General features: G+C 38.8%; 1 protein-coding gene across 7 annotated transcripts in view; it reads left to right on the top strand.

Moving 5' to 3' along the window:
- Window positions 1-1026: 1026 nt before the first annotated feature.
- Window positions 1027-9580, top strand: part of asap1b (ArfGAP with SH3 domain, ankyrin repeat and PH domain 1b) — a 60585-nt gene continuing 52031 nt past the window's right edge. For all 7 annotated transcript variants that reach the window (XM_031292817.2, XM_031292814.2, XM_031292812.2 and 4 more), the window contains exon 1: window positions 1027-1780. In XM_031292817.2, the coding sequence (XP_031148677.1) occupies window positions 1655-1780 (126 nt within the window). In that variant the 5' untranslated portion in view covers window positions 1027-1654. The remainder of the gene's footprint in view (window positions 1781-9580) is intronic.

Here is a 9580-nt window from a genome sequence, read left to right as displayed (position 1 = left end):
TATTTAAAAAGTGGATATTTAAAAACTGATAGGGGTGTTGCAGGCTGTTCTTTGAGTGCACTAAAACTAGAGATGAACAACCTAAACAACTCTAACTGGTTAGGAGAAGGTCACGACCATTTTATACAGTCTATATGGTCAAGCCTTGGCTACTATGGCAGGCCTTCAGTCGAACGGGGCTCTCCTCTCCCTGCAGTCACAGATTCTAGATCACGCATGCGTAAAGTGGCTCCTCGGCCCCGTCAACCAGGCGATTTGTTCTCTTAATACATCCATGGGTGGGAGAGAGATGCGTCAAGTTGCCACCAATGGGACCAAAATAACGGAAAACGGATAATTTTGTTTTCAAAATAAAAAAGTAAAATTCTATCGTGTATTGCAAAAATAGCCCTAGTTGTGCATTATGATAACAATTTGATTATAAATCACCAGAAGCTCTATTAAGATGCTTATGGCGTCCTAACATTTTTAACTTCAAATATACTCCCATAAACTGTGCATGTATTGCAAATTAATTGTAGTATAATAGCTACAATTAATTTACAATACATGGATAATATTGGAACTGGCTACTACTTCTAGTAATACAAGTACCTTCCAGCTTCCAGCCTACACATGCAGCATAAAGCAGAGCCTCATTTGGTGCGGTAAAATGCTGAACCTTTTGCCATTCTTTTGGAGTTATATGGTTCACTCAAGTTTTAACACACTTGCCATTTAACCACAGCGTCTTGATAAACACTAACAAAATGTGACAAAAGGTGGCAGCTATTTTCAAAGTAGGCTATATAATAACACTCAATAAGCCACATATGGGTTATTTTGCAGACTTATATATGTTCATTGGATTGGCCTACTATATGTGACAAGAACATTTAAATAACATCTTCTTCTTTTTAAATTAATACGTCTAATTACTTAAAACATGAATCGTGGTGCAAACATTCTTTTGGGGATTAACAAAAAGTCACCCTTTGTTTTATTTTGAAGACTTTGACCGGAAATCACATATTTCTTTCCGGTTAGCTTGACACTAGCTCTGGGAAGCTCGAGCGCGGCCGAGCAGGAGAGAGTGGCAGTGAATGTGTCGGCGGCAGCGTTTAGCGTTAAAAAATATAAACTACGGCTAAAGAAGAGAGGACCAAACCCCGCTGCAGTTAAAGACGACCTCGGCAGAACATGGACTATGATAGATTCTAAACACAGGCTGGTTACGGTGGGCTGTTTTGACGACAAGCGGTTTATTGAACATCTGTAGAGCATAATGAGGGCATCCGCTATTCTTTACGGTGGTTTTTCCTCCGACGTTTAGTTAGACGCAGACTGACACTATTTATAAATGCGTCGCTTTTAGACATCCTCCCAAGGAAAAGACACACCGAGGGGACACAGCCTGCAGAAATTTAGTTAATTCCCTCCTCCCATGGCCCCTGGGAAACAGTGAAGTCATTTGAGAAGTCACCGGAGAAGAAGACACGTCTTAATCATCTCGATAGTTTTACACAGTTTTGCGAGGAAAATCGGCTTTCCCCTTCCATCGGCTCGCTTTCGCACCAGACTCCCACTGCTTTTTCTTTATTTTTACATGTTACATGATTTTGACTTTCTGAGCATTCATCGCCAACCTTCCTGTGGGCATTTTCCCCGTTAAAGGATGCCGGATCAAATATCGGTGTCCGAGTTTCTCTCGGAGACAACCGAGGATTACAATTCCCCGACAACATCCAGCTTCACCACCCGACTGCAGAGCTGCAGGAACACAGTGAATGTGCTGGAGGAGGTAAGGCCACGATGTCAGCCTGCCTGCAAGATGGATGGATGGATGGATGGATGATTGATTGAAGATGCCTCATAAACAACACAACCGCAGAGACTAGATTATAATATTAAAAATAAATCTTTAATGCTAATGCATCTGGTTTTATTGGTGGAATGCAGTTAATATACAACCAAGGCTATACATGCACTCAAACCAAGTCAACTTGTGATATTTGACAGCATTTAAAATCCCTTTAGAGACCCGATGCATTATTCTGTTGCACATTCGCCCACCAGGAAAGAAAATAATTGCACCTGTTGAGCAGTTGCAGTTGCTGTAAAAGTGCATTATATTTGAATGTTGTACACTTCTATTTAACTACCTGCTGCAAAAATGGACATTTCCCCCACACTCATAGGTGTGTGTAGGTGAACTCTCATCTTTTGTGTTTGTGAATCTGCTGCTCTTTCTTGCCAGATATGTAGAGTAATAATAGAGGGGGTGTATGGCTTTGGTGGTGTAGGGAATAAGAGGATGTGCACTCAGGCCTGCAGCTCTCTGTGCTCACTATTACATAACTCACAGCTTCAGATCATGTTGCCAGGCTTTGTGTGTGTGTGTGTGTGTGTGTGTGTGTGTGTGTGTGTGTGTGTGTGTGTGTGTGTGTGACAGACGGAGAGAAAAACCTTCTCTAGTCACTGGAAATCAAATCTGGATTTAACTGTTTCAGGATTATAGAGATTCCCCACTCTCCTATAGGTCAGATTGCATTAAAAAAACGATAGATTTTATTCTCAAAAGTGACACACTGTGCAGAAACACACCCAAATTCACACTCTATGGTGCTGTGTCACCTTGATCATGTAGGGGGAGTGTAATCAGGCCAGGCAGGTGGGTTGCTATGTGTATATGTGTCTGTTTCCCACCTCCCCACCCCCACCACCCCCTACCATTAGCATCCTTCCTATGATTAAATGGAGCATCAAACCAGGAAAGCGCACACCTTCACTGTCCTGTAACGCCAAAACGTGACCTCATTTCCCACTTTGAACACACATTTAGCTGCAGACATGAATGACTTCAGACTTGCAGTATTTAGTGTAATCTGTCATGTAAAGCAGAAACATTGAAAATGACTTAATGGGGTTTTTTGTGATTAAATATCTGTACATATCACATGTAAGCTTTAAGATGAACAGGACAGTAACCAGATATGTTTGTTTAAAGGAAGGAAACACAGGCCTAGTCAACTTCCTAACAGCTACAGCAAGCAGTCTGTGCTATCCATCACATCTCTCTTCAATCATTTACAAGCTTATTATATCATGATAATAATAATAATAATAAAAAAAAAAAAATAGACCAAAACAGAACCAGGTCCATGTTTATTCTCAACCCGGAGCACACTTTGTGTCTGCTGACTGTAACAAGGAAAAGGCTCACATCATGAATCACCTCTCTGGCTCTGTGCCTCTGAACCCAGAGACTGCAGCAGCACAAACGAAAAACATCTGTTAGAAACTGGGCCGCCATGTGTGCTGGGCTTCAGTAGCCGCTCTGGAATTTTTGCAGAGATCACATGACAAGGAAGACCATTATACTGGTACCAAAGAGCGAGCAACATGCTTTTCAGTGTTTAAACAAAGGAAAGATGCCCCTGAAACATTTTGGCGAGGATAGTCAGCCTTTTAGGAAACTCAAACTGGGATACACCCATTAGACGGAGGCTGTGGCAAACACACAAGCAGCAGACAGCCAGTCTTAAGCCACAAATATTGTTAGATTAGTGTCTGTTCAATAAAATTAGCTACCCTGTTTGATCCCTGCGTAAGGACTCACTTGCATCATAAACCCAGAGCTGCTGCAGTGAGGTAAAACTGCCTTCGGCGTCTCTTTGCATGAAGAGGAGTTTGTTTAAAATGTCCCAGGTTTCTGCAGAAATCTGGGTTCCTGTCCTCAAACTGAAAGCATTCATTCTTTTTTTTTTTTTTTTTTTCCTCCAAGTCATTTACTTGGTACGTTGACAAAGTAAATTATGCAAAGGTATGGCTTGAATATTTAATGCTGTAACTTGAGGGGGCTGAATTGACCTGCGGTCATTCTCTGAGTCATCTGGAGGAGCAAAGAAAGAGAAAAAAAATATGGTCGCAGCATCATATCGTCTTAATTCATCAATTATTGATCACTGCATAATGACACAAAAGTATTCACGAGTCGTCATCACCAGCATCCACCCTGTAACTTTTCTCTCCCTGGGGGCGGCAGCAGAGCACACAAAGGTGTTTACTGTTTACACTTGGATCAGTGCAGCAATATAGCTAACAATGGAGCAGCGCAATGGAGAGATAAAGTCTTTAAAAATAACCTTTCTGGCTCGCTGTCTTGGCTGTTTGAGACACAGGGGATAGGGGCATTGTGTTTGTGTGTGGGTGGCAAACAGGAAGCTGTGTTAGTATGTGGTGTGGGTTTTATTTTGGTGTCATCTTGGTGCTAAGCAGTCATTGTTGTGGTGTTTTTTTCCACTTCATTTCCCAGAAAGCAGTGTTGGATTTTCCGTTGGAGAGACTGTAGTTGGTAATCATTTTTTTTTCATCCAGATTCCAGAGATTAGAGCTGCAACTAACAACAAGTATTTTCATTATTGATTGGATTGTAGACACTGTAACCCAAAAGAATTTAGGTGTTTTTATCTCCTAGTGGTGGAGCATAAGGATCACATTGTTGGTCAGTTGGTTTGCCAAAAGCAATATATCTTAACAGCTACTAACCATATTGCCAACGAATTTAGTTTGTTAACCCATGCTCCTATCTCTTTATTTCTCCTAACCTAGTTGGCAGATTGTTATGAAATTTGTTAAACAAATTTTGAAAACCCTGTTTGGGTTTTAAGACCCTCTGACCTTTTCTTGAGTGCCACCTTCAGGACAAACTTAACCTTTTTAGCACCACAATACTGATAACACCTCAAAATAGTAAGATTTCTATGTTTTATTGGGTACTTTGTGACATACAAGATCCAAATTTTGTATTGATTTGTGTCTTGAACAATGGGCCACAAGCACTCGGGTTACTGGCAAATGGCTTGTAACAGTTAACCCCAAATTGTCACTGAATAACTTTCTGTAAACAATCGACAAATCATTTCTGCAGTAGTTGAGATAGCTGATAATGGTAACTACCGCTTTCTTCTATTCATTCTATAAATACACCAATATGGGCTACAATTTGAATTGCCTTCTATTAACTTACTATATAATACAGTATGCATTATACTGTTATTTTAAAGTAGATGCCATTTTTCGCTGTTCATGGAATTTTTGTGATCTTGTTTTCGAGGAGAATGTTCCTTCAGCTAATACAGCTGCCTTAGCAACACAATAAATTAGAGCTGCAACGATTAGTCGTAGAACTGATTAGTCAACAGAAGGAAAATGAATAGGCAACTATCTTGACAATCAATTAGATATTTAAGCAAAACTATCAACAACAACATCATCTGGTTGCATATTCTTCGAAAATGTACTGCTGTTCTGTTTTTTATATAATTGTAAACTAAATGTAAAACAAGACATTTAAAGGCTCCCCTTGTACTCGTGGAGACTGTGATGGACATTTTTCAGTATTTTTTGACACTGATTGAGACTTAATGATGAATCAAGAAAATAATCAGCAGATTAATTTTAATGGAATAATATAATAGCAGCTCCTGTACCATGAAGTCTTTAAAAGCACAAAATCATCTTGAGATCTTTAATCTGATTTTCTTCAAACTAAAGTGTGACTATGACCATATAAGGGACCGCCGATGTGCTATTGACATACAAAATATCGGTGCATCTCTGATTGGTTCCACAAACTGCAAACTGCAGGAAACTGCTTTTCCTCCCAAAACCAAATAAGAGCAAACACAATAACTCAACTGAGTATAAATACTACTAAGCAGATTGCGTCTTTTTTTATGCAGCAGCAGAGAACAGCAAATCTGACATTTGCTTGTTTGAAAATGTCACAGGTTATTACTCTGACTCTCCCGCTTTCTCTAATAGAAGTTAATATTAGCAGCCGGCACTTGTTATTCCCCCGTGGGGCATGTATTGTCCGCCTCTCTACCCCACAGATGGTACTTTGCATCATTGGGTTTGCTTTCCTAAACCACATAGAGCCATAGCAGCGATACAAGGGAAACCCTCATTGCATTGGCATTCCTTTGAGCATGGCTCTCGCACCACATCACATGAAAAATGTTGACTTTTCACAGTCATTCTATTCAAGCATGGCTGGGCTTGACCTAATAGGCAGAGGCCCTTTATATTTTTTACTTTTATATAACAGCCTTTTCAGTCGCAGCATTTTAAGCTTGAGATACTTCAGCGAGTATAATGATACTATCGTGTATTTGAAAAAAAGCTGAATGAGGAGTTTTATTCCAAACCACTGCGTATGTATAGAGTGAAAGTCATTGCCTGAAGTTGTTAAAGAGTAATTCTAAGATTGCAAAATATCTAGTTATTAAAATGTTCCACAACTGTTGCCAGTAAAGAACATTCCTACTATTCTTTTAAAAGCTTAAAAGTTTATTTATGTCCATTTATATAAGTTAGTCCAGTCAGTCCAGTTAAATGTTGGATTTCTTATTTCAGAAGAATTTTGTCTTGAAGGTGCCCCGTGGAGATTGTGACCACTAGTGAAGCTGTAGAGCAAGATGGAATATACATGCAGAAATGCTTATGTGGCGGTAATGTACTGTTAAAGCTAGCAAAGCACCAAGAAAAAGGAGTACAAGACGACCTGAAGCTGATGTGAACAACCAGTTTTCACTTCAAGGCCATGAAAGAAAAAGTGGACTAGGGCACTTTTGTAGTAAAAAAAAAAAAAAAAAAAAAAACTGCATTAGTTTTGGTTCCAAAAAGCAGCAGAGAGCATCTTTTGTTGCTATAACAACAGCTACTGCTACAGTGTCCTAGATAGGGATGTAACTAACGATTATTTTCATAGTCGATTCATCTGTTGATTTTTTTTCTCGATTAATCGATTAGTAGTTTGGTCTCTAAAATGTCAGAAAATGGTGAAAAATGTGGATCAGTGTTTCCCAAAAGCCAGAGATGACGTCCTCAAATGTCTTGTTTTATCCACAACTCAAAGATATTCAGTTTACTGTCCCAGAGGAGAGAAGAAACTATAAATTATTCACACTTAAGAAGCTGGAATCAAAGAATTTTTAAAAAATGACTCAAACCAACTATTCTTATCAAAATAGTTGGCGATTAATTTGAGAGTACAACTAATCGATTAATCGATTAATCTTTGCAGCTCTAGTCCTAGAGTGCTATGTGGAGCGGTGCTAACGTTGCATAAAACGAAGCGAGTTCCCCCAACAGTCATTCCCTGTACAGTGAGCACACAGTCATATCATATAACTTGCTGTACTCCGACTATACAGTATATATATTAAAAACTGTTCAGAAAACCTTTTTGAGCTGCAGAAAAAAGGTCGGCGGTGGCGGTTCAAAAGGCGCTCAGGACTTCTTTGAAAACACGGTTTACTCCATATAATGTAAAACAGACGCTGGCAGCTTCAAAAAAGACAATAAGTGTGAACATAGCCTTAGGGGGCAGAAATCAGTATCATGTTCAGTTTTCTCTGCAGCTTGAATCTATACCTTCCAAATTCCCTACAACAGTTGGCCGAATCCTCACTATTTTCAGTCAGTCGCTCTTTCATTCACCCACCCAGGCAACGGAGACCGAGCACCAAGTTTGCAAATGCACTGGCTGCAAATAAACTTCCGATTTTCTATTCAGATTAGTCGAGTATCGTCTCGTCTGTAAGATATCAGGATGGTAAAACATGGCCATCACAGTTCCCCTGAACCCAACGAGGTGATATCCTCATCATGTGTCTAGTTTAGTCCAAAATGATCTGTTTACTGTCATAAAGCTAAGACAACGAAAGGCAGCAAATCTTCACATTTGAGAAGCTCCAACCTGAACATTTTGGCATATTTGCTTGAATAGCTGAATAGTTACCAATGATTATTTTGTCGATTGACTAATTGTCTAATCACTATTAGGCTATACTATAATTATACCATTTCTTTTTTATATAGCCCCCGATAGATGAAACAATGTCTGATAGTCTAATAATTGACGTTATCCAACAGTGGAAGTAAGAGGATGTTGCTTAGTGCCTAATTACGGGAATTTTATCTAAAATAAAGCCAGAAACAAGCCAGAAGTTATCAAAACGACAGGAGAAAAAAATAGCAGTGACCCAGAAGTGCGTAGGAAACACATTCAACCTGTTTGTAAGGCCTGAAAGATACACACACTAAGTTTTGGTGAGAAATGCTTGAAAGTAAACAACAAGACCATGTTTATTTATTATAAAATATCCATAGAGTCCTTTTTAAAGAAATTTCCTGGGAGATTGTGTTTATGATTCACAAAAGCATGTTCGTTTCTTCTTGGGTTCAAAATGTTTATAAAAGTAACAGATGAACTGTTTGTTAATTATTATCATAGCTTCAAGTTGTTTGTCTGTAAAGCACCTGAGGTCATTTCCTAGACGTCATGCTGTCATGTGAGGTTCCTGCCTTGTCACATGTTACATCTAGTCCACCAACAGGGAGTCAGTTGTAACAATATCTAAACAGAGAACAGATCATGGTTTCTTTTTCTCATCACATATTTGGTCATTAGGCTTTAGAGGATGGTTGACTGGTTCTTTGACCTGGAATCTACCTGAAAGTCTTATTAAGTCAGGGATTTTCTTTTTGAAAGGAAGTTTCATTTTCACAGCTTATGTGTTACCCTGTTGGGGAATGTCTACTGTCATACACCTAACACTGACTTCATTTGTGAACACCATGTGCCTGTCTGTTAGTGGAGTGTTGAGTACTTTTAAAATGAATGTTTAAATACTTTTAATTGTTGTATTTTGCTGTATTGTTGGTTAACATCAAAATGATCCCTAGATATGCAAATAGATTAATTGGTAACAGATTATTTTGCCTCCTTGCTTGATTTGGCTCCGTATTTTGGCTCCATATTTTGGACAACTTTGGACATTATCATTGCAAATGATGAATATATCAAGTACGAGGCATATTTTTATCACACTTGGCTTTACATAACAAAACTGAGTGCTGGCTATTTAAGGCTCCATTTTGCAACATTAGCAACTGAGAAGCACAGCTGTGTCAGATTCAATTATTAATTAAGTTATGTTTTTTTATTCTTCATTTGTCCCCTGTGTCACCAAACCCAGTGAATCATATGGTGTGAGAGAATGGGAGCATATTTCGTCCCATGGTGCCGTTACCCACATGACATCTTGTTCCAGTTAAACTGCACTGTTTAAACTGCACTGTTTTAAAAAAAGTTAAAGTGGTCATTTGCAAGATGAAAAAGAAAAAATAGACTTAGTTTAGAAATGCAGCAGTTCAGTGCTGAGTGACTAAATGGTGTTTCAAAGAAACTAGTGACACCACTATCATAATGTTTAATTTTCTTGAATTTCTTGTAGATGAAGTTAGAATGTTTGACTCAATAATTACCTACCTGCTATCACAGATGTGCAGTACCTGCAGTAAAGTAGTGTTTTTGTGTAGACTGTTGATTTAAGTTCAGACTCAAGCACATAGTTTTTGGTTTAGAGTGCTTACTGTAGTCAGTAGGGCTAAAAAAAACTCCCAACTTGAGTAGTTCCTCAACTTTAACTCTTTGCCTCAAAGCGTTCATGTAATCAATGGAGATATTATACGGGGGTTAAGTGATGTTTATTGACCATGTAAGTTAAAAGTGGAGGAAAGAGAAAAGGCG

The sequence above is a fragment of the Sander lucioperca genome, chromosome 23, assembly GCF_008315115.2.
Source record: "Sander lucioperca isolate FBNREF2018 chromosome 23, SLUC_FBN_1.2, whole genome shotgun sequence".
NCBI classification, from domain to species: domain Eukaryota; kingdom Metazoa; phylum Chordata; class Actinopteri; order Perciformes; family Percidae; genus Sander; species Sander lucioperca.
The sequence above is the reverse complement of the archived record's forward strand: the minus strand, read 5'-3'. Positions and strand labels throughout refer to the sequence as shown.